The sequence below is a fragment of the Sordaria macrospora genome, chromosome 6, assembly GCF_033870435.1.
Source record: "Sordaria macrospora chromosome 6, complete sequence".
Lineage (NCBI taxonomy): Eukaryota > Fungi > Ascomycota > Sordariomycetes > Sordariales > Sordariaceae > Sordaria > Sordaria macrospora.
The window spans coordinates 959,087-984,352 of record NC_089376.1 but is presented as its reverse complement, the minus strand read 5'-3'; the positions used below and the strand labels follow the sequence as shown (position 1 = coordinate 984,352).

The 25,266-nt window shown below is 52.4% G+C and overlaps 7 protein-coding genes across 7 annotated transcripts; 1 reads left to right on the top strand and 6 right to left on the bottom strand.

Annotated features, from left to right (window-relative positions):
• Positions 1-1,966: 1,966 nt before the first annotated feature.
• Positions 1,967-2,269, bottom strand: SMAC4_13930 (uncharacterized protein; the record flags this gene model as incomplete). The annotated part of the gene is made up of 1 exon (XM_066091699.1): positions 1,967-2,269. The coding sequence occupies one exon, from the start codon at positions 2,267-2,269 to the stop codon at positions 1,967-1,969; it is 303 nt and encodes a 100-aa protein (XP_065947421.1).
• A 2,762-nt stretch (positions 2,270-5,031) lies between these two features.
• SMAC4_13929 (uncharacterized protein) lies at positions 5,032-7,118 on the bottom strand. The gene is made up of 6 exons (XM_066091698.1): positions 6,877-7,118; positions 6,630-6,781; positions 6,415-6,456; positions 5,994-6,088; positions 5,488-5,933; positions 5,032-5,423 (listed from the first exon to the last, which is right to left on the bottom strand). The coding sequence occupies exons 1-6, from the start codon at positions 6,991-6,993 to the stop codon at positions 5,184-5,186; spliced, it is 1,092 nt and encodes a 363-aa protein (XP_065947420.1). The 5' UTR covers positions 6,994-7,118; the 3' UTR covers positions 5,032-5,183.
• A 2,173-nt stretch (positions 7,119-9,291) lies between these two features.
• SMAC4_07477 (uncharacterized protein) lies at positions 9,292-10,332 on the bottom strand (the record flags this gene model as incomplete). Its single annotated transcript, XM_003345442.1, has 1 exon — positions 9,292-10,332. The coding sequence occupies one exon, from the start codon at positions 10,330-10,332 to the stop codon at positions 9,292-9,294; it is 1,041 nt and encodes a 346-aa protein (XP_003345490.1).
• Positions 10,333-12,638: 2,306 nt separating this feature from the next.
• On the top strand, positions 12,639-14,245 carry SMAC4_07478 (uncharacterized protein). The gene is made up of 3 exons (XM_003345443.2): positions 12,639-12,826; positions 12,934-13,354; positions 13,609-14,245. The coding sequence occupies exons 1-3, from the start codon at positions 12,824-12,826 to the stop codon at positions 13,635-13,637; spliced, it is 453 nt and encodes a 150-aa protein (XP_003345491.1). The 5' UTR covers positions 12,639-12,823; the 3' UTR covers positions 13,638-14,245.
• A 200-nt stretch (positions 14,246-14,445) lies between these two features.
• SMAC4_07479 (uncharacterized protein) lies at positions 14,446-16,847 on the bottom strand. The gene is made up of 3 exons (XM_003345444.2): positions 15,833-16,847; positions 15,376-15,765; positions 14,446-15,295 (listed from the first exon to the last, which is right to left on the bottom strand). The coding sequence occupies exons 1-3, from the start codon at positions 16,127-16,129 to the stop codon at positions 14,732-14,734; spliced, it is 1,251 nt and encodes a 416-aa protein (XP_003345492.1). The 5' UTR covers positions 16,130-16,847; the 3' UTR covers positions 14,446-14,731.
• A 649-nt stretch (positions 16,848-17,496) lies between these two features.
• On the bottom strand, positions 17,497-20,772 carry SMAC4_07480 (uncharacterized protein; the record flags this gene model as incomplete). Its single annotated transcript, XM_066090634.1, has 1 exon — positions 17,497-20,772. One exon carries the CDS (start codon positions 20,770-20,772, stop codon positions 17,872-17,874), a length of 2,901 nt encoding a protein of 966 aa, XP_065947419.1. The 3' UTR covers positions 17,497-17,871.
• A 408-nt stretch (positions 20,773-21,180) lies between these two features.
• Positions 21,181-23,338, bottom strand: SMAC4_07481 (uncharacterized protein). Its single transcript, XM_003345446.2, has one exon. The coding sequence runs from the start codon at positions 22,974-22,976 to the stop codon at positions 21,399-21,401; it is 1,578 nt and encodes a 525-aa protein (XP_003345494.1). The 5' UTR covers positions 22,977-23,338; the 3' UTR covers positions 21,181-21,398.
• Positions 23,339-25,266: the final 1,928 nt, after the last annotated feature.

Below are 25,266 nucleotides of genomic sequence, written 5' to 3'. Positions count from 1 at the left end.
CCGAGGCGGTGGACCGGTTCTGTGTAGAGCAGGTAGATGATTGGCGATGCAGGTGAGCCCTGAGTGAGCCCGCATCTGAGATGGCGCATAGGAGTGGTCACCCCTGGGTATCGAACGCAGGCCATGCGGTCTGTCATAAAAGACTCAACCCAGCGGACCACGCAGTCCGGCCACCCTTGCTCCCGCAAATTTAAGACCAGCCTATTCACTAGGACGGCATCAAAGGCGCCTTTGACATCCATGGCTACAAGTGCAGCAACGAGTCCTTTGTCTAGTGCAGCTTCGATATCGTGAAACAGAGCTTCCACAATGTCAACGGCCGAACGCCTTGGGAGGGCGCCAGCCTGCTGGGGATTCAATACCCCGTTAGAAATAGCCGTCCAAGCAATCCGCCTACCAATAAGGCGTTCAATGTCTTTTCCAAGGCAGGACAGGAGTGAGATGGGCCGCCATCCCTTGGCCGTCGTTTGGTCTTTCCCAGGTTTCGGTATCATAACCACTTCCGCCTGTCGGAAGACTTGGGGGTGGTAGCCGGTAGCGACGCAGCCCTGATAGAGCCGCAGGACAGGGTCTTTGATCGCTTCCCAGGATGCTTTCAGCATACGGACGGTAATACCGTCGGTGCCGGGGGACGTGTTGCCAGAACCGCAAAGTGTTTTGTAGACTTCATCCGCGTGTACGACGGACGACCATAGTAGGCTACGGCGTGGTACCGTGGGTACCCAGCCAGTTTCGAGGTCTTCCTCTTCGCTGTTCCTTTCTAGAAGGGCCGTGCGGAGCGCCTCCGCCTTGGCTTCTGGCTCGATCACGGTCTGCCCATTGATGACTAGTGGGGGGGCCTCCATCCGGTCGCGGGGCTTGTGCCACGCCACAATCCGAAAAATGTCCTTGTCATCTCGTGCTTTCGTGATAAGGTCATCGAAGAACAGCTGCTTTGCTTCTCTGACTATCCTCTTAAACTCCTGCCGAAGAGCTTCTATCCGTTGGGGGATTGGATTCGGATTGTTGTGCCGATAGTTGCGGAACATTCTGGAGGCCTGCGCACACGTTTTATTCCACCACTTTGCGTTTTTCTCAGGTCTTGATGGCCTGCAAGAGATTTGGAGAGCCTCTGTAAGGACGTTGCATAGGGCTTCGGCGAGCTCGTCGAGCCTTTCCGGGGAGTTCTCGCCTGCACGGAGGAGCGGGACCAAACCCATGAGAAGCGAAACGTTTTCGGAATATAGTTTAATAGCCTCTGGGTCTTCTCGAAGGACCAGTCGACGGCGAGGAGGCTCTACCGGTTGCATAGGGATGTCCGTAATGCAAACTTGGTGGTCAGAGCCGCAGTCCGCCTCTAGGGTAATTCTTGTTGAGCAGAGTGGTATGTTTGAAAAAGTAAGGTCGATAGTATTACCGCAGTTGTGGGTAGGAACACCAGGGGCCGTCAGCAAATCCAGGCCATGCTCTGTAACGTAGTCCACAATTCGCGTGGCACTCTCTGATGTTTCCGCGCCAGGTTGCCAGGAGTGGTGTTTGGCATTGAAGTCGCCAGCGAGGAGTGTCCTTGTCGTTGGTTGCCAATTTTGCAGTAGCTCAAGGGCCGAAGTATCGTTTGACCGGCGGTAAATGTTAACGAAGGTGACACCCTGCATCTCTACCCATAGCAGATCTCTGGTATGGCCGAGAGTGAACCCTCCTGCTGCCATTTCCCTACGAACGTACGTGGCGACGCGTGGGTGGGTAGTAGTCTCACTTGTCCATGTGCGGACAGGTGTGTAAAGAGCGTAGAGGGAGTGCCCGGGAATACCAAAGCGGCCCTCGTGGAACCACACTCGTGGCTCTTGGATCATAATCACGTCCGCTCCAGCCTCACTAGCAGCTTGGAGGGCAATTTCGTGCGTGTCGCGTGCTCGTGCTACATTAGCCTGAAGGACACGCAGTCTGGAATTGTTCAGGCTATCACGAGAGGTGGTTGAGTGTCTACTCATTGGCCGTCGGCCCTCTTGGAGGGCGTTTTGTGGCGGCTAGAACGACGGACTGCGTTATCCAAGGACGCGTACTCGCTCAACTGGACTACTATCATGTCCTCATCAGCTGGGGGCTGGCTTTGGTCAGAGCTGTTGGATTTAGACAGCTCGTCGGGAGACGTGGGGGTATTTTCCTGGTTGTTGGAGGGGGCGGCGCGGTTGTATTTCTCGGTGAAGAGAATGCCACCTTTCTGGCGAATCTCTCGCTGCTGATGAGGTGTTGGGCGGATGATGGTATCTCTTTGGCGTCTCGGGCGCATAGGACACTTGGCGTGGGTGGACTCAAAAGGGCCACGGCAGTTGGCGCATTGAGTGTGACGGTCACATTCACCGTGAGCAGTACGTCCGCATTGTGGGCATTTTGCAGCGCGAGCGCACCCTCTACGGCCATGCCACTCAAAGCATTTGGTGCATTGGTCCAGTGGGCGGCGTTTCTGGACGAGACGGCTAATGTTGCTGACGTCAAAAAGAAGGGAGAGACAGGCCTATCAAAGGAGATAAGCCAGGTTGCATAGGCCTCGCCGGGGTGGTAGTACTGGGAGGGACGGAGGGCGACAGGCTCTTGGCCGGTTTGGACGAGGACCTCTTCCTTAATGGCGGTGATAGTGTCGACAGGGACCATACCGAGTCGCATCGTCATGGGCACATTCTGGACGGCGTAGGTGACCCATTTCTTGGGCACTTCGACTTGGACGCAGCCAAAACGGGCACTTCGACTTGGACGCAGCCAAAACGGGCACTAATCTCATCCTTGTGGGCTAGAAGGGTTTGGCGGACCGCGTCATTCTTGGGCACGAGGGCAAAACCAGTAGGGACGGGTCCATGGCGCTGACACATGACATTGAGGGCTTGTCTATTTCATGCCCAAGTACCTGGGGTGGACCCCGAAGGAAATCGCAAACTACGCCGTTACTATTCGCCGAGAGTTCAAGGAAGCCAAGATTCATTCTAACATCAGGTGGCACATGGTGAGGTGTGACGAACCGTTACAAGCACAGGAGTATTATCGCTGGGATAGAACAATAGAGTAACAGTGTAGTAGCCAAAAGGTACTGGTAGATTGTGATAGCTATTGCTTGCTGAAGAACCGGTAACAAGAGGCCGGGGAAGGCCTTCTTTTATACCGGTCTTCATGGACCCGATATACTGGACCCGTGGACCCGAGCCTTCGTCTCGGGTCCCCGGGACTTCGGGTCCGATCTGATTGGTCGGCTAGTCTAGTCTCCACGATTGGATCGTAACATGAGGGCGCAAAAGCCGCTGGATGCTTAAGGTGGATAACCGACGGGAGGCAATGCCAAACGGTGGTGGGTGTTGTGAATGTGAATATTTCTGTGGAGGGTCGTACATGTATCGTGCCGATGCTTTTGGTTGTCAATGTGGTCAGTATATTAAGTAAATAGCGATTTGGATATGAATTCTCCTCATTATTTTTATACCGTCATTTTGGAAACTGTCGTTAAAGATTATAGATCCCTGTGACGAACCGTTACAAGCACAGGAGTATTATCGCTGGGATAGAACAATAGAGTAACGGAGTAGTAGCCAAAAGGTACTGGTAGGTTGTGATAGCTATTGCTTGCTGAAGAACCAGGTATAACGAAGGCCGGGAGGCCTTCGTATATACTGGTCTTCAACCCCGGGTCCTATCTGATTGGTCAATCTATCTAGCTTACATGAGGCTCAACGATTGGATCGTAACAATCCCCTTGCAACCTATCTTCCCACCCACTCCCCGCCCCCGTCTAACGAACAAGGTCTATCGCTGTTACTTCAGCCTTACCCGTAACACCTACCTACCTAGCGTATGCCCACCAAGTCCCCGGACTCGGTCTCTTCTCTCTCACATCTTGTTTTCTCTGCATCCCAATGCATATGTAGTGGCATCCAAGTAACATACAATACAAACCTAGAGGTATCATACATGTTTGATACATGGAAACGCTGCGCTATGTGATCGATAGATGAGTTAATGCGATAGTGATGATTGCTAGCAAAGTATCGTAAGTCAGACGATGTCCGTCTTTTATAGACGGAGTTCGTAGCATTTGGGTAGAAAGGGATTAATGTGGGCGCAGGTGGTTGACCGTTTCAACGTGCTTTCATTTACCTAGAGGTAGGTAGAGTAAAAGGCCACTCGGGTTTCCTTAGATACCTTAGTCAGAGGGTATGGTACCACTATTGGGAAGACGCCAGGGTATCATGAAGCTGCCAATATGGTAGATATATTTTTGATACTACGCTCTTTGGTTTCGCCGCTAAATGTGATGACTTGGAGGGACGTCGTGAGTGGAGACTAAATGCTCCGGACGTCGAAAAAAGACAGACCCGAGCTGAGCCGAGGAAAACACGCCAGTGGGGAGCTTTGCGCTAACAGACACTAGCAAATCCTTTGCGAGCATTTGTCACACGGACATTCGACAATACCACTAATCTCCCCAAGAGCCGCACGGCTGAACCCCAAGCCTTGCCACACGGCTGGATGTCTCAAGCAACTAGGCTACACTCACCTTCGGGAAGTCTGTTCCTCCAACGGCACGACTTACCCGGAATCCCCTCAGTACCCTTAGCGCCTTCGGCGTATTCCAGCCAACGACACAACTGCCGCCTGCACTGCCTCCACGCTAGGCCGCGCTAGCCAGGCCATGAAGGAAGAACACTGAAGGAAGCTATTTAGGAAGACCCACATGTAAGCACAATAGTGCACACTAGATAGATGCATTGTGGCTTTGCGGCCAGATTAGGCCGATAGGAAGATGTACGTACCTATTAGAAGGAAGGAAGGCTTTGGCATAAGAAGGCCAGGAAGTCCAGCCTGGATGAAAGGCTTGAAAGGATTCAACAAGGCCTTCGAGACCAAAGTAGTTTATCAGCAGAATTGAACTACTGTTCCAAGCCCAGAACACTGCCCTTGTCACAGCATTGGTGTAAGAGTATTAGTGCACATTTGGATGCAGGTGGAGGCCGGGTAAGGCTGAAGCCACATGCCCGGTCTGGGGTCAACCCTATAAAACAAGTGTGACAGTCATCCGAGGTTTTAACTAGTATTTTGTTTTCAGATTATTCACAGAAAAAGAGATATGAAGCTTGTCCGAAGGTAGAGGTATCCAACCGCCCATCGTGGGAGATTAGGTAGGTAATCAGCCCCGGTCGGTGTTGTTGCCCAGCCGTACATTAAGCATCCAATGGCTTCTGGCCATACACCATGCGGTAGATGAAGTACGGATGAAGGGTAGTGTCCTTCAACTCCTTCTGCAAATGTTTGATGTAGATGTTGATCTCCTCCGTGGTCCATCCCATTACCTTACCAAACATAAGCTGAAGAACACCATCAAGGTCCTGGTTCACAGCGGCATAGAAGTACAGACCAACTTCGTTCAACTTCTTGTCCTTGGACCATGGGGAGAGAGGGATCTGCAAGTATCCCGTAGTTAGAGTTTCTGGGATAAACAGACGCTGTGGGAAGCGGAGAACTTACCTTGTAATCCTTCACTACTATGTTCACGAAACCGGCCTCCTTCATTCCATTCTCCATCATGTCGTTGCTGAGTAGTTGCTGCCCAATCTTCCTGCAACCCTCCTCCCACATGGGGCCCCATTGGCCCAGGGCATGAACCTTAGTGTCCACGGAACCATCGTCTGAGTAAACAGTACCGCTGGAAGCATCCATATGCTCGATGTAACCGCCTGGCTTGCAGCACCGGTAAGCCTCCTTATAAAAAGCAGACCAGTCTTTGACGGTGCCGGTAAGCCACCGGAGGTGGATGAAGTCGAAGAAATTAGAGTTATAGGTCCATTCCTTATTGTAGTCGTCGATTTCAAAACGGACATTGGGGGGTACCCAACTGGGCTGGATGGGCGAGATATCAGTACCCATGACGTTGCAGTTAGGGAATTTATCGGCAAAATCGATTGCCCACAGCCCTAAATTTCGAGTTAGTATTTAAGAAACAACCACCAAGATAGTGTAGAAAGTCGGCGTACCTGTGCCTGTGCCAAGATCAATTGCATTCTCAGGATTTTTGGGAAGAGGGGCATCATAAAGCCTGCCATCCAGACAAATGGTCATCACATGATGGCTAGAGGTAGGTAATATTTGGTTAGCTACAAGAACTCGAAGTCTCGCGGACATGGGAATACCACGAAAGGGTGCTGACGCTCCCGTGAAAAAGGAGAGCTACTGCAGCTTGTACGTCCCAAATCCAGACGGTCAAAGGGAAGTCTTCGATCCTGGATGCTATGAGATTCGACGACAGGTTGACAACAATGGTAGCGCAACCTGACAGCTGTTCAGCAGCCTCATGGGGCCTTGGAGGCGGAGAGACAGATTGAGTGGCTCGGATAAAGGTATGCATGATAGGTCCTTGAGAGATCAAACCGATGGTGGGAAGCATGTTTCACTTACAAAATATCCAGCATTTCATTCTGCTTAGCGTCGTTGGGGCCCCTGCATGAAAGTTTAAAATGCTCGTTAGCGTTGGGTGTTTTCTCCCACATGCGCAGAGCTTCTCTTCATCCATACTCTTCTGGACTCTGGGCTAGAAACGACACCTCATAGACTTAATGCGGAGGTTAGACTGGGCGCTTCGAGCCCTGACGAGTAATCCCAAACAGACTTACCAATACTCTCCATCCGTTACGCTGTCGGCATGGTAAGTTCGGCCGTTCATGGTACGGTATTTGAGGATACTCGAACTAATCGAAGCAGTCGAACTCTCGATATCACTTCCAATGGTTGAATCCCTATCATTTTCCTCCTCCTCCGGAAGTCCCTATAGTGCGTAAGTAAGGTAGAAGTATGTCAGTGATCAATTCCAACTATGATTGGGCTTGTGACCGGGCGACGAGGAACGTGAGAGGGCCGTACCTGTTCCGCCCAGTGAGATCCAGGAAGAGGGCCAGTCGTTTCAGCAGCGGGAGATGCAGGACCGGGCGCGGGTAATTGGGGTGCTGGCGACTGAGCCTTTTTCGCCGGAGAACTCATGGTCGAATCTTGGATATCTTATCTTCTACCTGAAATTCAAGTTCGGGTGAAGAAGGTGGAACGGCCAAGAAGTGATCTGGGTGCCAGAACCGTCCGATTTATAGAATTCTGCCAGTGCCACAATGACAGGCACCCGGTTCGGTTCATTACAGTGTTTAAATGTAACACAGTGCTTTCAAATGTCACAGCGGATATCAACTGCCCTTCACCGCTCAAAAATTGATATTAGGCTATGTGATATAACTACAGTGTCTAGCCAAAGAGGCACTGGGGAATATGTGGGAGCTGCTGGCTGACGCGGTGGCTGGACGGGATAAATCGACTGCGTACCATTGTGAATCGACTATGTGGATTGGATATAGCCAATGATAGAGTCATGTTCGCGCCTGCCAAAGTTCGCCGTAGTGAACATCATACAATTATCCTCACCAAAAAGCCCTGGAAAATATAAAGACGAAACGCTCTACTATAGTGCCTTGATCTGGCTTTGTATACGGGTTCTTGCTTCCGGTGCTCTTCTACCGCCCTCCCCTCCTGCTCTATTTGCCTCGCTGGCCATACTTTTACAACCCTGCACGTACTCGTATTCTACAGCAGGAGGACCGAGGAAGGATGTTACGATCCAATCAGAAACCTCTTATGTGAGCTAGATAGATTGACCAATAGGAGGCAGCCCGAACTCAGGGTCCCAGAGTCCCGAAAATACGGGACTGTGGGACGGGTTCGAAGTCCAATACATAAGAAGACCGCTTCCCGGCCTTCCTTATTCTGGTCCTTCAGCAAGCAATAGCTTTTACAATCGATCAGTACCTTTTGGCTACTATTATCGTTGTTCTTTTTCCCAGCGATATACTCCTGTGCTTGTAACAGTTCGTCACAAAGGAATCGAAATCTGGAAAAGGAATCGAAATCTGGAAAAGGAATCGAAATCTGGAACCGGGATCGGATGGCGGATGGTAGACGTCGTTCTACGAAGTTGTCAGCTTCCCCAAGACAGGGGCGGCTGACTAGCTTAAGAACTACCAGAGTGGCTGCATTGTGGTAGAGGCCGGGTAAGGCTGAAGGCGTCCGCACGATCTGGGATCTGCCCTGTTGTTGTTGTTGTTGTTGTTATTTTTAACGTCTGCTTCCGCCTCCCGTAGGGCATGAGACGTGTCACATCGGTGAATCTAGCATACAAAATGGGGAGCAGTGCCCTAACTGTCCACCAAAACCATTAATCCGAGGGCAAACCGAGGCCTATTGCCAATGTAAATCATGTGTTGCCCATAGCGTAAACGCGGCCCAACACTTGTAATCGAATCGCCCAGTGGGCGAGGGTGGCGGTGGTGGCGTGGGTAGGACGGGCTTCCTAGTCCGCAGGCCAGGCTTTTTTTGGCCGACTGCGCCGTCGTGGAGGGCGGGGGCGGGACGCAAAGGATGTCCGGCAAAGGAATAACCGGTATTATAGCCAGCGATGGTGGATTGGGGGCCCCAGAGGGCGAAGGCGTAGACATTTTGGTGTTGTGGATGTTGGGATATCGACCGTGAAAACGGCGATTTAGGTTGTATTAGGGATTTTGCGGGCGCTAATCTCACAATGTGTGAGGGTTGCGGGATCCATATCGTCACACTACCCTCCCCCCCCGGGTTGAGGCTCAGCCCCAGAGCCGAAATGAAAAATGAAAAGAAAAGTTTTCGTCACAGACAAGAATCGAACACTTCCTCCAACGTCCTCCTACTTCTTTTCCTTACCACTGCTCTCCTTCTCAAACCAACTCGTGATCCTTCGGCTGTTTTGTCGTTGTCGCCATGGTCTGACTTGTCACCCGTCAACCATTGTGTTAGCCGTTTGGGAGGTCCTGGCATCGTAGGGTTCGCGTCGTGATATTCCTTCAAGAGCTCTGCTGAGTTGATGAAGTTGCTCGCTGGCTAGAACTCTGGGTCGGGGTCCCAACCTTTCCATTCCACCTGGTATTCCAACTTTCCTCTGGTGACCTTTGATGTAACCACGGTTGTCGGCACACTTCCTCAGACGGTCAGCATGATAAACGGTTGCTTCTCTCCATTCTTCAGGAACCTCCAGCTCATAAGAGTGTCCTCTCATGGCCTTGATCCTATAAGGGATACGTGTTTGTCTCCAATCGAGTTTGTCACTAGGGCGATCGTTATCAACCTCTTTTGATGATAAAGACACGGTCTCTAACACCGAAGTCTGGTTCTCTTTTGTGCTTGTTGGCCTGCGTGGTTTTGCTGCCGTTGGGCCTTGTTGATAGCGTAACGTGCTGTGGCATTAAACGTCTTCAACCGGTCAATCAGTTAGTGAGCCTCTTGTCGATTGATCTCCATCTTGGGCGGCTTCGGTTCCACGCGGTCCTCCCAATCCAGCACACCAAGCATGGGGAAGCCCATGATAACCTCCTTGGGGGATAGTCCGTCCAGACTATTATGGGGTAGGATTATTTGAACCGCGTCCAGTGCTGGGATAAACTCGGACCAGTCGTCCTGATTGTGGTTGATGTATGGTCTCAGCCGTTGGTCGATGTATTGGTGTAGATTCTCGACCTGACCCGCGGTCTGGGAATGGCCTGATGTAGCCAGCTTCCACTTGAGGTTTAACAGCGACACCGCTTCCTGCATCATTTGGGATACAAACTGTGGACCGCGGTCACTAATGACCTCATCTGGCAAACCGAAGACGCGGTAGGGTCCGCGGTAGTAGAGGACAGCCGCAGCTCTTGCGGTAACCGTGTCTTTACAAGGGATACTCCAGTTGGCCTTTGTGAATCGATCCATGATTACCATAATCATATTGTAACCGTGTTGATCTTCGGCCATCGACTTGAAATCGATTACCAGTGATTTGAAAGCACAGCAGTCCTCTTTCAATGGGATCGAGTGCATCAAGCCGGGAGTCTTGTCTCTGGGAGCCTTGAATACCTTGCAAGTCCAGCAGTTATTGATATAACGATCCACGTCTGCCGCCATGCCTGCCCACCAGTATCGCTTGTAAACTATTTGTTTGGTCTTGTTCCAACCAGTGTGGGCCGACGTGACGGGGCAATGTGCCGCCTCGATGAGCTTGGTGCGCAAGTTCTCGTCTTCTGGGACCACCAGCTTGTAATCCTTTGTCAGTAGTCCGTCTTTAAACATAAAGAGGGAGTCGTCCGACTTCGTCTTTTCCCTGTAGATTGATAGTGAATTAGCTGAGCGGTTGGCTTGGAGAATCTGGTCCACCAGGTCCTGGCTGAGTTCCAGTTCTGTGATCTGTATTTCTTCCTCCCCGTCTGATTCAGCTGGTGAGTCTGCTGGTTTATCGCCAGCGAAGGTCAAGAATCCGTCTTCGGCGGGTTTGAGCATTCGCAAGGTAAACTGGTCTTCCTTCTTATCTTTGACAGTCTTCAAATCTTCCAGCTTGCGTGACAGCGCATCAGCTGCTACGTTTTCCTTGCCCAGTGTCACACAGACATATGCCACACTCCTGGTATCACACGGACATATGCTACACTCCTGGTGTCATACGAGAAAGACCTACATGTATGCAGATCGCTAGGTGCCTTGAAGCCTCAGGTGACAAGGACCCGTACGTACTAGATAGGTACCGTTTCCCTTTGGCATAAGAAGGCCTTGGAGCCCAGCCTTCCCCTAGAGGTTGAAAGGACCAACAAGGCCTTCGAGACCAAAGTAGTTTATCAGCGGAATTGAACTATTTGTTCCAAGCTCAGAAACCTTCCCTTGTCACAATCTCCAAGCCCAGAATAACTCTCAACCCCCATTTCATCCGAATACAGCAGCTTCGAGCACTAAGCTTTGCGCTTGGGAATCGGGTGTTTCCTGCGATCGATAACTTCAATAATGTTATGCCAAAGCAGAACCTTGTGAAACGTTCTCCTCCTCATAGCTGCAACTTTGACATCCATTGAGTTTTTCTTTAAGTTTTTCAATGAATGTGAATTCTCTTTCACGGCGAGATCTCTGAGCCAGCCGAGATTGGACTCCTTCCTCAGTGACTCAAAGGCCAACTCGACAATCGTACAGGCCATACTTTGGCGTCTTTGGGCGTTTATGAGGACGGGTGAGTTAACGAAGTCATTGACTGGAGGGCGTGGGGTGTCAGTGGCTGTAGTTCATGGAGCTTTGGAGAGTGAGAAACTTGCCCATTTTGACGGCTTCGCTTTTGGTGGTTATGCCCATCTTGAGAGTGTTAGGTTGCGAGATTTACTATGGTCGTCGATTCAATGTATTGTGAGCAGTGGATGGGGTGAAATTCATCAACATTTGACAGAAAGTAAAAGACTTGGGATGCTACACCAGAACTGACGGTGGGCCTTGAGACATTTAACTTGATGTGTCCCTGCAGTGGCATGATGGATAGAAAGAGGACAAGCCTTGCCTGTAAAATCCGAGCTCACCAGGCCGAGAGGGAACTCGACATCTCGTGGCGTTTTGTGAGCTAAGATGATAGTAGAAGACCGTCTAATTCCATTGTGAACACAATGCTCGTGCTTCACCTCTCAAAACATCCAAGCCATCCGGAAACTTCCGAAAAGCAGATTTGAGTTACCGTAGCTCCTCATCGGGAATGAGATGATGGTAGGATGGAAGTACTTTGTGAACGGAAAGCCGTGATAGTGATAGGTTGCCTCAGATGAGAAGTCACAAAGTTTAAATCATTGACACTGGTGTAGCTTAGTCGACACAATGGGTAGCCGTAGGAAACTGATGCGATGGATGTGTTTTTATAGTGAGAAACTTTGTTTGGATGAATGTAGAGGCTCGTCACGCCCGTGAATGTCATACTGGGCAAACATGGGAGTTTGCCTCTAAATGTCACCATCTTGTGCGTGACGAGAGGGACGGAGTATATGACTCTTTCTACCTCAGCAAACACCTTCTTGAGCCAACCAACTGACCGGCAAGTCATGCAAGATGCGGTATCTAGGTCGCGAGCTTCGGTGTCGGTGTCTTTGTCCTCACTCCTCGGTAGTTCGTATTGTTGGAAAAGCTCGGATTCAATGTTGTAAAGAGAAAGGTCGACGAGGGATATTTCAAAGACCGTGATTGTCACGCTTTGAGGTGTTGGTGAAAGAAAGAGGGAAAAGACAGACTTGGGGATGATGATGCAATGGAACAAAAAGAGAATGAAGCTTAACCCTTGGAGTTTGTTTACATCATTCAGGGGCGAGCAGAAAAGGTAAAGAGTTTCAAAGGGTTAGGGCTGAACGTGCGACTGTGAGGTCCAGAACATGGATGACAATGTCCAGCGGATCATCGTGCATCTGGACGTTGTACCTGTAGGCTTGGGTTCCCAGTGTCCCCCGAACTGAAAGGCAAAAAGAAAGAGAAGATAAGTTTCAGATCTGGAAACATTTCGGACGATGCGAGAACGGCTGCAAATCATCCCGAAATCAGTTCAACAAGAAATCGGATGATCATGAGGGGAAAGGATTGTGCAACAGCAAGAATCAGTGGACACTGGGCAGGCGCCGGGAAGCGGGCAGGCAGCGCAACCGCAAGACTTTGCCGGCCGCGGAAAGATGGTACCCCGCCATTCAGTTCAGGCTGCCCGCTGGAGCCTGAATTGGGTTGCCTCTGGAGCTGAGCTTGGGCCCTGATCAGCACTCCCCGCCATCACTCTCACCGTGACCCCCCTCAACTTCATTCCTCCTCCTTCATCCAAATATCAATCACGATAGTCTTCATCCACTAGAAAAGTAATCAGCTCGCCGCTTCCTAAATCACTCATCAGAGGTACCATCCACATCGTAACAACACCGTCGCGCATACCAAGTGCCGACACATACACACCAAGCAGTACCCCACCAAACACCGTCATACCACAACCGCAAGCATGGTGAGTGCCCTTTACATCAATCAACAACACCAACATCAACAACCCAACCCAACGCAAACATGAGATTCCAACACCCCAGTTACTAACCTCCCCAACCCACGACACAGTCCCTTAAACACCCCACCCTCGGCCCCGACCAAATCGCCCAATTCCGCGAAGTCTTCGACCTCTTCGACAAGGACCACACGGGCGACATCACCGCCGAAGAGCTGGGCGTGGTCATGCGCGAGCTGGGCTTGAACCCCTCCAAGTCGGAGCTCGAGGACCTGGTCAATGAGGCCGACATTAACAAGGACGGCGTCATTAACTTTGAGGAGTTTCTGAATCTGATGTCAGCCTCGGTCAAGGAAACCGACACCGAGAAGGAGCTGCTGGAGGCGTTCAAGGTCTTTGACAAGGACGGGTCCGGCACCATCTCGACGGAGGAGCTCAGGGCTGTCCTCAAGAGTCTGGGCGAGGACATGACGGATGCGGATGTGGATGAGATGATCAAGTTGGCGGATAAGAATGGGGATGGGCAGATTGATTGTGAGTTTCTTCTCTTTCTTCCTTTCAGTTGTTCTTTCAGGGGTTCGGGGAAGGATGCGGAGGAGGACCGAGGGCGGGGTTTGGTGTTGGGGTTAGGTCCGAACCGCTGGGCCGTTGAAGGACGAGGACCAGGGGAAGCCCTTAGGCGCAAGTGGCGCAGGCACAGGAGCGAAAGGGGTCCTTCTGCTTTGCGTCAGGAACCACAACACAATGTGCAGAATTCAGATGTGCTAATCTCCCGTCTTCACACGCAGATACCGAATTCGCCCAGATCATGAAATAGGCGAGCTCATCTGAGCTTGGTTACGAAGCGACACACAAACAACGGACGATTTCATTTCAGTTACTTCCATGGTAACAAACTACACCCAAATCAGCGGATGATTTACGAACACAGGAGCGAGCGTACACTCAGCAGGAACGACAGACAGCCCAGGAGCAAATGGGCAGGACACAGGCACGTGGGCGGGCAGGCCGCGGGGTGCGGGGCTGCTTCGAGCAGGTAGAAAAGCCAAGCAGACGGAGCGCGGCCATTTCATACACTTCCCCAACAGGTACACCGACGCAGCAACGTTTCTTACACACATTCAGGGAAAATGAGCGGACAGCCAGGCGTGCATATGGAGGACTGACGAACCAACAATTGATATCCCGGGGATATGCAGGGGCACGCACACACATGGTGTGTTGGGCCAAGGGACTGTTTTGGAGAAAGTTGGGAAGATTCGGGGCTTTCGTTCAAACACATATCAATATCTGTTTCATGCGTTGATTTCGCTTTTTTCGTTATTATGGTGAAGCACGCACTGTTTGGTCTGCCTTTGTCACTTACAATCGCATTCTTTGCAAAGATGAGAAACCGCCTAGTAGTTGCCTCAAACTCCCAAGGAATACCGTCAAGGGGTCATCGCATGCGACCTAATGAATGACAACAACACCATGATGTAGTGCAAGCCTCCCGTTCTGGAGACGACTATCATAGGTATGATGGCCGTAGACGGTGTCTTATCTGTCAACGCCGTTGGAGTCAGCCCTACGCAGATCTTCGTGTTACTAGATGAGATGCTTCTTACTCATTAGTCAACAGACATGATCAGTTGGAGGGACTCCATTGAAATATCGAGGATATTCAAGCGATTTATACCGGATTCTTAGGTATCCAGAAAGTAGTATGTAACGAGATCAAAGCTCAACACCCAACCAGAGTCAGCTTCTCATCGAAGGGTAAATAAACCAACCCCAAAAAAAAAAAAAAACGCCGATGCTATGCAACCTACTACCTCCTCTCAGGCTCTCAGCCATCTCCGCCCACATCCTCTCCTCTTCCCTCCCGGCTCATCTCTTATTCTCACCGTCCTCAATCCTACCAGATCTTCTTCACTTCTTAACCCCATTATAAGCCACCAAGTTGGGGCTCAACTCGCCCGCATCCCACACCTTGTTCGTAATGCCCAACGCCCTGAGTCCTCTATGCGCCCCAAGCGAGTCGCCATACGTCTCCGGATCCAAGCTCTTCAGGTACAGCGCCAAGCCAGCGACATGCGGACTGGCCATGGACGTTCCGCTCATGGTCATGGTGCGATTATTCTCGCCCTCCTTCTTGCCAATGTAGCTGGACACGATATCCACGCCGGGAGCAAAGATGTCGACGATATTGCCAAAGTTGGAAAAATAAGCGCGCGTGTTCTTGCTGTCGATTGCTCCCACCGAAAAGGCGCGGATGGAGGAGGCGGGGGAGACCATGGCGGCTGGCTGGTTCTCGTTGCCGGCTGCCACGACGGTCAGGATGCCTTCGTCGAAGGCGGCGTCGACGATGGAGTTGAAGGCTTCGGAGCGGTCGCACCCCAGAGACATGTTGATGACGGAGGTTTTTTGGCGCTTTTTGGCGATGATGTCCTTGACGGCCCATTCGAAACCGTCCATTACTATCGAGTTGGCGGACTAAAGGCGCAAGATGGTTTGTTAGTCGGTGTTCGAAAAGGGTAAAAGGGTTGGGGCGGGGAAAGGAAAGGGTAACATACACCGCCGCCATGGAACACCTTTACGCAAATAACTGTCGCGTTCTTGGCCACTCCGTACTTCCTCCCGGCGATTGTGCCAGCAACGTGCGTGCCGTGGCCGTCCATGTCGATAAAGGACGAGTTGGGATAAGCGTTGTGGCCGAGATGCACACGGCCCTCGAAGTCGTCGTGGTCTTTCCAGCATCCCGTGTCGACCACGTAAGCGTACGTGCCGGCGCCAGCGGTGGAGTTGTAGACATAGTCGGAGGAGGACTCGCCCTTGTGGGAGAGGTAGCCCAAGCCCCAGGGCGCTGACTTTTGGGTGATGATGGAGGTTTCGGCGGAGTTGGAGATGACGTTGTCGTTGCCCTTGTAGAGCCGCCAGCTGTTGTCAGGCTCGATGGTTTGGACCTATGGGTTGAGGTGTTAGAGTCGGGTGCCCGAGGATTCAGGGGCTTGGCAACTCAGTGAGACATACATTCTCGTCCCGCTGAATGACCTTCAAAGTCTCCTCGTCGAATTCTCCCGCATAAGCCTTGAACTTGCTTCCTACACTCCACGCCTTGTGCACGCCGGCTGTGTCTCGTCGTGACAGACTCCTAGAGTGCACATCCTTCGCCCAGGTGAGGTGGCCTTCGAGATCGGCATGCGGTTTGAGAAGCACAATATACTTTCGGGGGATCGGCTGCGTCTGGACTTCGACAATGGGAGCGGCCCATGCTGCGGGGAGGATGATCGACGCCGCGAAGAGCGCGACGTTCTTGAAACCGACCATATTTGCTGTTGATCAGGATCCGGTAACCAAAAAAAATAAGACGGTACAAGAGGATGAGAGAAACCGTTCACCGTCACTCTCTTCCGTCTTTCGCGAAAACAGGCGGGACAAAGCGAGCTTTTAACAGGATCCAACAGGATCCACGCCGCCGCCAACCACGCCAGCGGCCAGCATCAGCCCTACCTCCTATGGAGCTTAGCGTCCATGGTCCCCACTGTAGCGAAGCCAAGAATATAATTCGCACGATGCCCGTAACGATGTGTGCTGGGATGTGACTGTCTGCTGTGTGCTGGGCCCCTGGCCAGCAGCGTCGCAATAACCCAATCCTTCAATCACACAGCCCGAAAAGCCCAAAACAGCCCCAAACCGCCATTCGCCAAACCAGCAGCGAAAAGACATTTCTCCCGCAGGCTGCAGCATAAAAGCAAACGGGGTTACCACAGCATTTTCTGGGCGTAATCGGCTTGGCTGTTGCTTAACAAAATGCGGCCAGGCGGCGTGGACGGGACAACGCGCTTGTTGGATGGGTACCGGCATCATTTCCATAGCTCTTTGAACCGAAAGCGAAAGCCATCTCGCAACTCCTTAACTTGTCCGTATTGCAAGAGCCTCATCAGTTATCGAGAGTGAGAAGTGACCATCACTCGTTCTGGATGTCTTGAAAACTGGATACTGAATGAAGTCATCGTATTTCATCGTCGGACGAATAAATCGGGTTGAACGAAGTGGGCTTGAAGGACTCTAAAGTGGGCGGTGTCGTGAATCCCAGATCCCGGTGCCGTGGTGGTCGCTGCCTGCCCCCAGTGCCCCACTGGACTCAGTGGGCTTGGACGCTGGGCGTTGCTAGCATTGGTAATGTTTTGTGTCTTGGCGGTCTTCAGCCTCTGCCGTGACAGGCGACAATTTTTTGAGTTTGGCAAGGAACGGAGAAAAAGGCAGGCATAGATAGGTAAAGTAGAAATGCTGACATCCCTCGGCCTGTGTGTGTTTCCCAAACTTCCCGATCCTCGCTGACAGTACTTGAGAGGACGTGATGGGAGTGGTCGAAATACTGGAACAGCAAAATTAAAGGGATGGAGCAGATCTCGTCAGCAAACAAAAACAAAAACAGTCTGGAAGAAAGTGTTACGCGAGCTGAGGGGGTACTTCTGCGACTGTGGCGGCTTGCAAGCGAACAGAGAAGATAATGCAGAGACGGTATGTAATGTGAAAAGTGTGATTGATCTTCCTGGGTAATTTGACAGATAGAGAAAATGTAGGCGCGGCTGTGCCACGTTGGCGTTGTCGCCGCGGGATGTTGGTGATGTGAGCTGCAGTGGTACAAAGAAAGAAGGAGAAGCTGAGGCGAACCAATTTGCCGGCCAACTTTTTGATTGGGTTTTTTGGATCATACGTAGAAGGAGAAGGAGGGTGAATGCCCTACGAAATCTGGAATAAATTGTACAGCATTCAGAAGTGTAGTCGGTCGCGACTGCCACCCCATGTTGTGTGTGTGGTGTCGACCCCGAAGTGTTGGTACTTCCTGCCGTCTACCGTCAACGGCCCGAAAGCGAGAACGAACCCAGGAAAGAACGAACGGAAACACCGCCAAGCCCTTACCATTTACAACCCGCGAGCTTCAAATTCCATTGTCAAACTTCATGTGAAACCGGAAGATGAGTAACCACAAAACCAAACTGCTCTGAAGATGCAAATTGGATACCAACTTTCTCAATTTACCCTGTCCTATCATTTCCCGGTCTCTACAGAACCAACTCCAAAAGCGCCTCCCACCCACTCTGCGGCTCCCGATGAATCTTAAGCGCATCCTGCCCCTTAACCTCCACAAACAGCACATCGCCCTTGAACCTAACCAGCACGCCACCTTTCCCGTCCCCTCTCGCTGTGATCCGGTAATAAGGTCCATCCGCATGCATCTTCTTGCGCTCGGGGATGAACTGCATGTCATTCTCCTGGCACCAATCCTCCAGCGCATGTCTGAACGTGATTTCCTCCGGTTGCTTATTCTTTTCCGCTTCAGCTGCCGCTGCCTGGGCTTGGGCCTCTCGTTCGCGGTGTTTCACGTGATGACGATGTTCGCGGTCGTGCCTAGAGGAGGAAGAAGACTTGAATGATGGCAAAGCGGGCCCTCGTTCAGGAGCTTTGAGGTCTGTTTTGGCCCGATCGCCCAGATCCAAAGCACGCTCAATCATCTTCATGCCCTTCTCAAATTCGGCCGTGATGGACGGGAGCGACTTGATTTCCTCGGGGAACACCGAATCCTGCCACCACTCGAACCACTGACCGATCTGCTCGTAGTTCGCCGTGTCGAGGAGTAACCACTGATACAGCGCGTCGTGCCACATAGGGAACACCTCGGCAACGATGACCTCGCCAACCATGGAGGGACGGATCACGTCAAGCCATTTGAACAGCCCGTCGAGCATGTCCATGTACGGCTCCTGGTCGCGCGGATCGACGCGGAAGTTCTTGCGCATGTACCGCGCCATGTTGGGGAGGACGTGGTTCATCACCAGCGGACCCCATTGATCAGATCCGCGGTGGGGACGGAGGACTTCCTTCCATTGTTTGAGACCCGGGATCACGCCGCGGTTGAATTCCCAAACATCGACAAGCTGGCGGAATTTGCGCTTGACGTCGGCTACAAGACCGGTCGAGCTCTTGGGGTCGAGATGGGTGGCCGGTAGGTAGGGCAGCCAGGGAAAGATCCACCCGTGCGGCAGGTTGGATGTGCTGCTCTTCTTCTTGGGGTGCCACTTCTGGACGGCTTCTTCGAGTTTGCGGACAATGTCTTGGAGAAGCTGGGAACGGATGAAGGTGGGTATCAAGCCATCCCAGGCTTCAAAGACGGCGATGAGTTGGTCGGGCTCACGGACGTCCCATATCCGGACGGCACTTGCCACAGCAGGAAGCCAGAGCTGGTACATCATGGTCTCGTAGGGGGTTGCTGTGGCCCGACGGTGGGTAGGCTTGGTCTTCTGGTCGAGGCCGAGTAGCTTCTTGATAGACACAAGCCCGTCGACGAATTTGGGCTTGGGGTCCTCGAGTGGCTTCCAGATCTGTAGGTACTCCCTAAGCGCAGGATAGATGGCCGCAACGGCAAGTAATGCGACCTCATCCTTGATCTGTGGCAGCATGGCATCAGAAAAGGCGCTGGAGGCGTGCTCTAGCCCCTGAATTGTGCGTCGCAACTTGTAGTCGAGATCGTCCTTTTTGTCGAACTCGCCGCTCTCGACGGGGGTAGAGAGCACTTCGCAAAGACCCGTGATGGCCCGGTTAGCCTGTAGACTTGCCGTGAGCTCGTCCAGCTCCTGCTGCTCCTGCTTAAGCTGCAATTCGGCGTACGCCTTCCGTTCCTGAAGGCTCTGCCATTCTTCTAGAATCGCCATAAAATCGTTCTGGGCCCGTCTAACCAGTTTTCGAGATTCGGCCGCCTCCGTCGACTCGGCAGGGGTAGTGGTTCCGGTGGGTGTCATTAGGCCGGAAGACGTCGTAAGCATCTTCTTTCCAGGCCCAGTCATGTCCAGAATGGGAGTAAAGGCATCGGGGATGTTCAGCCCCGGCGCAACCTTCTTGACCTCATCCAAGGTCATGTACTTGGGCTTCTTGGGTCGCGGTGTGCTGCCAGCGCTGGCGGTACCACTTCCGAGTCCACCACCTAGAGACTTATTCTTTCGCCGGGCAGCCTTCTTCTTTTTCTCCTCCTCTTCCGAATCCACCAGCTCTTCTCCGCGCAGACGTGCCTGTCGCTTCTCCTCTTCTCGTTCTTGTTGCGTCTTCTCCCTGACGGCGCCTAGACCAGCACCCTGTGGACGGAGGTTGGCTTCGATAATGACGTTGCGCCCCTGGCCTTCTGCACCGAGGCCTTTGCCCTCTTCATAGCCCATCTTGGCCATCATGCGGGCAGCAAAGGACATCTTGTTGGTCTTTGTTTTTCCACCTTTTGCCTGGGCAAAGGCGCTGGGCAGAGCGACACGGCGCGTAGGAGGCTCATTGTCATCGTTTGCGAGGAGCGTGGGGGCTTTGGCCGAGGACGGAGTAAATCCTGGACCGAGAGGGTTCGACATGTTGATCGTTGATTTGACAAAGGATTGTCGTCGTGGCGGACTCTTCTCTTTCTGCTGTTGTGTCGGCGGTACCCATCCCAGGCCTTGGCCACCTGTAGCTGCAGCGGCAGCAGCACCTTTGAAGCCCAGACCAACGCCTCGCGACTCTTCCTCCTCTTCTTCGTTCTCCTCGTCGTCCTCTGCATGAACAGCCTTCATCGACGGTCGCGCGTCGTATTCGTCCTCTTCGTCCTCTTCGTCATCAATCTCGTCCTCATCGTCCGAGTTGGCTGGCTTGTTGTTGGCTGACGAGACAAAGCTGACGCCCTTTGTGCGGAGATTCTTGCGCTTCCATCGAGGACCCTCGTCTTCGCTTTCGGAACCAAAGATACCGAGGGCAGCATCTTCCTTTGCGTCACGACCGGTTCTGCGTCTCTTTCGTGGATTGAAATCGCCGAATTCGTCGTCGTGGGGATTGCACGATGGCACTTGGAAGTCGTCGTTGTCGTCGGCGTCCGAATCCGAGGACGAGTAATCGGCGGCGGTGGCTTTGTTGAGTTTCGAGGGGTTGAAGTTGAGCCCGCCGAGGCCAGCCATGATGGCGAATTGATTTCGGTGTATTCGTTGGGAAAAAAACAAAAGAAAGACGAAACGGAAATGTGGTGATGACAGCGGAATGTTGTTGTTTGGAGATTGTTTGGAGGTTGAGGTGTCCGCGACAAGCTGTGGATGATGACTGCCGTAGCACTGAGCAACAGGCGTCCTACAGGGGTGTTTCCCAATTGACGTGTGCAAGTGGCGTCAGAACTTCTGGTCTGTACCTTCCTTATCTTATCGACCAAGTAGCCCGCAGAGTTGATACGTTCCGCTTGATGCAACAGTATTTGCGGCCGGGCGCGGGTGTTATGCATTTGAGGGGGGAATTCATGGAAAGCGTAGGTGACTTGCGAGAACTATGTCGCTGCACTTGGGTAACATCACGCTAATGTCGAACAAAAAGCAGGATGATCACTTAATGACAAAAGTACCATGAGGAATATCTAGAGTATATATTGTACATATTATATGCAAAACTCCAACGCTTCTCACCCAAGTTCGGGTGACAGGCATGTCCGGGTATCTCAGTATGTCCAAAACGAGAGTTGACCATTATTGCCCCGCTTTTCATGCATGAAACGATTGCCTGCCAGCTGTGCCCCTCCAACGCGCGATTCCCACATCCATCAATTGTCTTCAACTCTTCTCCAACATGATGGCTCCTCACCACGACTTGTCATCTCCACGCCGCTTCCCTGCCTTGAAGGGGGCATTTTGGCTTCCTGCGCAATTTGAAGAATACCACCGTCGACATGCATCCTCGAATCATCTTCAGCATCTGAATCGTAATAAATTGCCGGCCCTTCCTCGTCACCCGATGCACTGGGAGTGACCCCTTCAGTGTGATCCGACGCCGTCGACCAGTTGCTGCCGCCGCTGTCTCCCGAAGAAGGAAAAGCCTCCGAAGGAATGATGTGCCGCTGGATGATGCCCTCCCATGTCTCTTCTTCCGTGGACGGTGGTGGTATGACCTCTGCTGTGCCGTAGTCGTGCTCCTCCAACCCCGCGTACTCTTTCGGCAGAGAAAGATGGGTAAGATGCACGTCTGGGATGCCCAACTCGGATTTGCTGCTTGGACTGTACGCAATTGGCGTCCCGTCCGCGGCCGTCTCTGCGCTCTCCCAGTCCAGTGCTTCTATTGGAGGACTTGAAGCAGTTGAAGATGGCACCACTTGAGGCTGCCGTACTTTGGCCCAGTGCTGGACCACGCTCTTCACCTGGTCGGCAAAGCTGATGAACTCCATTCCAAATGTGTCTCTCGTTAGGCTGGTGTTGATTGGTATGCTGACTGTCTGGTAGTATCCGCTGGTCGTCAACAGCTTGCTCGCGAAAAGCTCTGGGAACTCTTCCTCGGCAACGTCGATGGCATCGGTCCACCGCACTTGCTCGCCCAAGATGAAGCTCTGATCCCCAAGAATGTAGGGACTTAGAGCCTCGACATGGACTCGTGCCACGTCCTCGACATGCACCGACACCCCTGCGTATACCCCCTGGCCATGGCCTAGGAGTAGGGCTGCCAACATGGAGTTTGTGCCCTTCATCGCCTGTCTCTCCGTTGTCGCTGCCGTGTTTGCCCCCAGCACGAAGCCCGGGTGTATGTACACGGCGTCAAAGAATGGCCGCTCGTTCGCCATGTACTCCTCGGCCACTTCAAGCGCTCGACACTTGGAGGCTGCGTAGGCGGCAAACTCGGATTCGTATGGCCCTGGGTCGACGGGTATCCGGTCTTCGGGAAGCACGGGCTGTTCTCTCCTCTCTTTGCCCTCCATTTGTAAAATCGGAACAATGGCGGCAATGGAACTGGTGAAGACAACACGTCTTACCGTCCCGCTTTGCTCCGCCGCTTCGAGAACGTTGAGTGTTCCGGCTTCAGCAGGCTTGATGAAAGTCTCTCGGGCGTCATCTGCGGCGATCCAACGACCTGACTTGCTTGGTAGAGGAGACGCTGTGTGGATGATATAGGCGACATCTTCGGCGGCCGCTACGAATGCACCTGCTGTCGTGATGTCTGGCACAACGATAAAGGAGAGTTTCGAAGCGGCATTGAGGCGGTGTAGTGTGGGTCGGGCTCGGATTGTGTGTTCGTCCTCTGCTTTTCGGACAGCGCACCGAACATGATATCCTTGACGGAGTAGGCACTGAAGAATGGCCCAGCCAAGGTGGCCGGTGGCACCGGTCAACAACACAACGTCTCCGGATGCCATACTGAGTGGTATTTGGTGTCTGTTATGTTGTTTTTTCTTGATCGTGTCTGATCTGCGTGTGATAGTTGGTGGTCGTGAATCCTTTACATATGACGATGGCAAGACGACTTCAAGGGTTCAGCAAACTTGATCATGAAAAGAGGCCGACGTAAGGTTGCATCAAAGAGCAGACCTCATGACCTTTTAAATTAATTGCCAATGTGTCAAGAAAGGGTGGGCAACAATGTGATTACATGTGCCGCGTATGCCCACTCCATGGCATCCGAGAGCGCTTCCTCCTTTCGGCTTCCAATCGCTGTGCATTGTCTGCACCAGTACCAAGGTACGTACCTCAGCCATCAATGGCCTCGACTCTGATTTGTTTCAGCTGTCTCTTGCTGACTGTATTAGGGAAGTCTCCAACAAGCCTCCAACCAGGGACAATCACAAGTTACGGCCCAATGCCGAAGTCTCTCACAGACCGCATTTCCCAGAGACTTGGTCTAGGGCTTCAGGTTCCGTGTGAGAGCATCTCTGGTCACGAATTTCGACGTCACCATTTCAGCACATTTTTTGCTATGCCACGTACCCTCCGCATCCGAGCGGTGCTCACCGGCACCCGAATACGTATCACAACAACCGACTACACTGACACCGGGCATTCGAACAAGGGCGATGCCTCCGACATAGCCGTCCCGCATACTCTGTTCGGGCACTCAGCGGCCGACCTACCGACGTCGGCAACACAAACAATGCTATGGACGTCGTCAGCGTCTCCTGCAACTGCCCAAACGTCTCATGCTCGCCTCTTGGCCTCCCGTGTCACCTCGACTGTTTGTGACGGTTTGGGCGTCGGCCGAGAAGTGAGCCGCCCAAATACGCCCAACGGGGTCATTTTCTCCCCTCCAATCTGACCACAACAGTCGACGACAGCAGTCTTAATTACCCCAGATCAATTGCGGCAGTTCGAATCGACCCTTTGTACGTCTTCATGCGTGTCTGCAGTGCTCAGACGGTACCGTCATACGCGAGATTTGCAGCTCGCCAGTCGGAGTTCGCTGAAAGTCAAGACCGACTACAAGCGACAAAAGCGACGGTGACACTGCAGGGAGCAAACAAGCAACTGACTTGGTAAACAACCACGAAGCGTTGCTTGATTGACGCATCTCGATTATCACAGCCATCTCCTGCCGGTGACAGGTCAAAACTTCTGCATCTGTTGGCCGCCGACCGTGACGCGTCCACTCAATGCAAACCGGCAACCTTCGACTCCTTCGAGAAGAAAGGGGTCGGCACGAGAAGCACACATGGCTACCTACCTATAGCGACCCGGCAGCACGCGACGGCATCGGAATGCCGCTTTGTTTCTTTGTTTATCCCTTGCATAGCCCACGCGTGGGATATACAAAAGCAGCCGATGTCTCCGGGAAAAGGAATGCGGGCAGGCAACGGGTTGCCCACGCTTCTCAACGCTGTTCAACAGTCCAAAGCGGCGAACGGCGATCTGCACGCATGTCTTCACCCGCCGCGTCTGGACAACAACCCCGCGTCACACACACACTCTGGTGATTCTCCTTTTTCGGTCCCGTGAGCCGTGAGACATGATTCGCAGAAGTAGCCGACCGACAGACCACACAGAACAACGGGACCCACCTTTTTGAGTTCTGAGTCCGTTGACTGACCGTGGCCGAAATGACTGCCTTGATCCTCGGAGTCTTCAGGCTCGATCTGGATGGATCGTTGTTTCGCCTACAACTAGCTGGAGCTGTCTCGGGTTCCTTGCAATGCTGAAATCGCCTGTTTTTGTGGTTCGGATGTTTTTGAAGCAAGCCACAGTCTCACAGACAGGCACGACAGACAGGCTGGGCTGAAGAAGTAGCCGCGGCATGGCCATGCCCAGCACCATGGCGTGTCAGGGCGACGCCACTGGTTGCACCGAAAGACGGGTTTCAAGATCTGGGCCATGCGGCACGGAGAGATTTTTTGCAGGAACAAAGGGGTAGCTGGAATGGCAGCTAACCGGTGTAGCTGGCAACAAAGAATATCCTGGCATTGAACGCATTTCTCGCATTTCTCGCATGGCAAAATTTCAGCAGCGGCAAAGATAAGAGACACGCGATTACGATTCCGAGGAGTCGGGATCCGGGAATGTGGAGAAGACACGGATCGGGGGCTTACTCTAGGTCTCGATCCGTCGAACAAAGGAAACGAGAAACGATGACAATTTCTGGTGTTATCCATAGGTAAACCGAGAACGAGGGTCGAATCTTGCCAATCTCCAGTGAACCATATTGCTTCAGTATCCAGCAAT

Excerpts from the sequence above, each read along its gene's own strand:
- SMAC4_13929 (XM_066091698.1), bottom strand. The coding sequence starts at position 6,993 with ATGAGTTCTCCGGCGAAAAAGGCTCAGTCGCCAGCACCCCAATTACCC. Across the intron at positions 6,089-6,414 it reads AATGAAATGCTGGATATTTT|CCATCATGTGATGACCATTT; the intron begins GTAAGTGAAACA and ends ACCTACCTCTAG. Across the intron at positions 5,424-5,487 it reads TAGTAGTGAAGGATTACAAG|ATCCCTCTCTCCCCATGGTC; the intron begins GTAAGTTCTCCG and ends GGATACTTGCAG.
- SMAC4_07478 (XM_003345443.2), top strand. Across the intron at positions 13,355-13,608 it reads TGGGGATGGGCAGATTGATT|ATACCGAATTCGCCCAGATC; the intron begins GTGAGTTTCTTC and ends CTTCACACGCAG.
- SMAC4_07479 (XM_003345444.2), bottom strand. The coding sequence starts at position 16,129 with ATGGTCGGTTTCAAGAACGTCGCGCTCTTCGCGGCGTCGATCATCCTC. Across the intron at positions 15,766-15,832 it reads TCATTCAGCGGGACGAGAAT|GTCCAAACCATCGAGCCTGA; the intron begins GTATGTCTCACT and ends CTCAACCCATAG. Across the intron at positions 15,296-15,375 it reads AGGTGTTCCATGGCGGCGGT|TCCGCCAACTCGATAGTAAT; the intron begins GTATGTTACCCT and ends TTGCGCCTTTAG.
- SMAC4_07481 (XM_003345446.2), bottom strand. The coding sequence starts at position 22,976 with ATGGCATCCGGAGACGTTGTGTTGTTGACCGGTGCCACCGGCCACCTT.